General features: G+C 43.2%; 2 protein-coding genes across 2 annotated transcripts in view; one reads left to right on the forward strand and one right to left on the reverse strand.

Annotated features, from left to right (window-relative positions):
* The window catches only part of LOC132841363 (uncharacterized), a 266,572-nt gene that overhangs the window by 256,605 nt on the left and 7,467 nt on the right, over positions 1-2,500 (forward strand). The window lies entirely within an intron of this gene.
* Positions 1-2,500, reverse strand: part of ophn1 (oligophrenin 1) — a 32,491-nt gene that overhangs the window by 10,286 nt on the left and 19,705 nt on the right. The window contains exon 21 of the mRNA XM_060863714.1: positions 902-1,037. Within this exon, the coding sequence (XP_060719697.1) occupies positions 902-1,037 (136 nt within the window). The remainder of the gene's footprint in view (positions 1-901; positions 1,038-2,500) is intronic.

Here is a 2,500-nt window from a genome sequence, read left to right on the forward strand (position 1 = left end):
CTGTTGTCTCTCATCACTAACACAAGGATTTGTGAAGGACAGTAAACTCTCAGATCAGCTACAAACACAAAGCTCTAGCTACAGACAGGTCTGTCGCTCATCTGAACGTCTGAGTTACAGGAACATTATAAACTTCAGTGAGCTTCACAGTGCTGCAGCTCTGAGGAAACGTTTCTGCTGCATAAACACTGCAGTCTGCAGACGGTCACCTGCTTTAACACCAGATCATCTACACTAACACCACAGGTTCAGGATCAGGGTTCGAACACCAGCACTGACAAACTGCCTCTGAGAAAGACCTTCAGCTGAGGTATCTCACTGTAGATAAAAGCTTCCAGCAGCTACAGGAGCTGTAAAGCAATAAGGACCAGGTTTCTTTCTCTCTCTGTGGTTGTTGAACCTGATCGTCTGCTGAGAAATTAAAAATAAAACATGAAATCTGCACGTCCTGGCGACTGGCTCCTGATTCACCGGTCAGAATAGTGAAGGAGCTGCAGAAACCTTTCTAGAAATATTCGGTTATGGTGAAGATCTGACACTACAAGCATAACACAGGCATGTCTCAGTGTCTTCAGGAATGATCTCTGTGTCATGCTACTGTCAGGTCCAGACAGTAGGCACAGCGTCAGACTGGACCGGGTCTGGACCTTCTCACCTGTGACTGCTCACCTTTACTCCACTGAGATTTATCACATAACGAACAGAGGCTTCGGCTGAAACCAGATCTTCACAATAATGAATAAATTTCAAAAACTGGTTCCCAAAAAGCTTTTCAGAGGAACATGAACCATTAGAGTGATACTCAAGTTACCAACACACACACACACCATCTTTATTCAGCTTTATCCTGATCGTACACTCCACTGGGTTAAAGAGTGTGTGTGTGTGTGTGTATACTCACTATGATGGTGGTGTGTCACTTTGTTGTGTTTTCTGATTAGTCGGACATCGTGACGGTGGGTCTGGAGGCCGTATCGGGGGTCGACTGATCGGACTTTTCTCTAAAGCAGGGCGACTCCTCGTCACATCACTCTCAGCTGCTCAACACACAAACACATTCGTTTCAGTTCTTGGGAACATCTTGAGGTTCTGCAGTTCCAACATCCTAAACACTAACAAGCAAACAAAGCTCCAGAAATCTCTTCAAACCCTAAGCAGACATTAGTCCACAAATCCCTTAAACTCCAGGTCTCTCCCAGAGGGCTCTCACTGAGATGTTTAGAGGTTTGGACCAGTTCCTGTTTCTGAAAGATGTTTTAAATCAGATCATTAAAAATATCTTCTTTTAAAACCTGGACACTTCTCAGGGAAGTCTGGACAAGGCTCAAAAAAGAGTGAGAGCTCACAGGACTACGTTATAGTCCGTGTTGGGATGTGGAGCAGGTTGTGGAGCTCAGGCTTGGACAAGAGATCCTGGTGGATTGTGGGTTTGAGCTGGATTTAGTGATGCTGAGGACAGCAGGAGAGACTGAGAAGGTGGATGAGGGGAGGAGTTACGGCTCTTCTGAAAAGGAATCAGATTGGTGTTGATGAATCTCTCTTGATCTGAAGGTCCAGGTCTTCCAAGGATGATTAAAAGCCCTAAAACTCTGGGGTCTAAGATCCTTCTGAGAGTTTCTGAAGTAAATTTTGAACCAATTTCTAAAAAATGTCTTGGTCTAAAACTCAATTCTGAACCCATGAGAAAGAATACAGAGAAATTTGGTTAAGGACCTGAAATTACAAAGATGTGTGTTCTTGTCCGAGACTCTGAACCTCAGAAGCAGAGAAACATAATGAAGAACTGCTTAGAAGGAGTGAGAGACAGAGGGATAGAAGAAGGGCTCAAAGATGAAAGAAGAGAGAAAGTGGAGACTGATGTTGGCTCCATGGCTGGAGGAACTAAACTTCTCCTCTGAGGTTGAATCGAACATTCGCGGGTGACGTTTCATCAGTAATTTAAAGGACTGCGGTTCTTAGCAAGGTTTGAACATTAAACCTGTAAAACCTTCAACATGAGCTCCTTTAATGTGCCTCATGGTTCTGTTTTCCCTTCAGATCAATTTCTCAATATCCTATGAAATGTCCGATATCGGGTTTTAAAATAAGACGTTTTTTAGGATCTGGTTCAAAACCGCTTTCAGCAGGAACTTGTCCAAACCTCTAAACGTCCTAGGAAGAGAAATCCTTCCATAACAGCCTCCAAATCCTATATATCTTACAGAGAATTTAAACCAGCAGCTTTTGGAGAAACTGGTCCACATTTTTTATGGCCAATGGTCCTGGAACCTGCTCCAGGTTAAACGGTCAAGGTCTAAATTTGATGATCCACTTAAACAAATTGAAGAAAGAAGTTTTTTTAAAAGCACTACAGCTAAGTGAGATTCATCACTGGTACAAATCACCGTAGATACCATGAGGCTCTCACCAGAAACCTGTCAGGAGATGGGAATTGGACTTATCTTGTTGGACAGTGAAGATGTTTCCACCTCAGAACTTCATCTAAAACCTTCAAGTTACA

This window comes from Tachysurus vachellii, chromosome 26 (assembly GCF_030014155.1).
Source record: "Tachysurus vachellii isolate PV-2020 chromosome 26, HZAU_Pvac_v1, whole genome shotgun sequence".
In the NCBI taxonomy this organism is placed as follows: domain Eukaryota; kingdom Metazoa; phylum Chordata; class Actinopteri; order Siluriformes; family Bagridae; genus Tachysurus; species Tachysurus vachellii.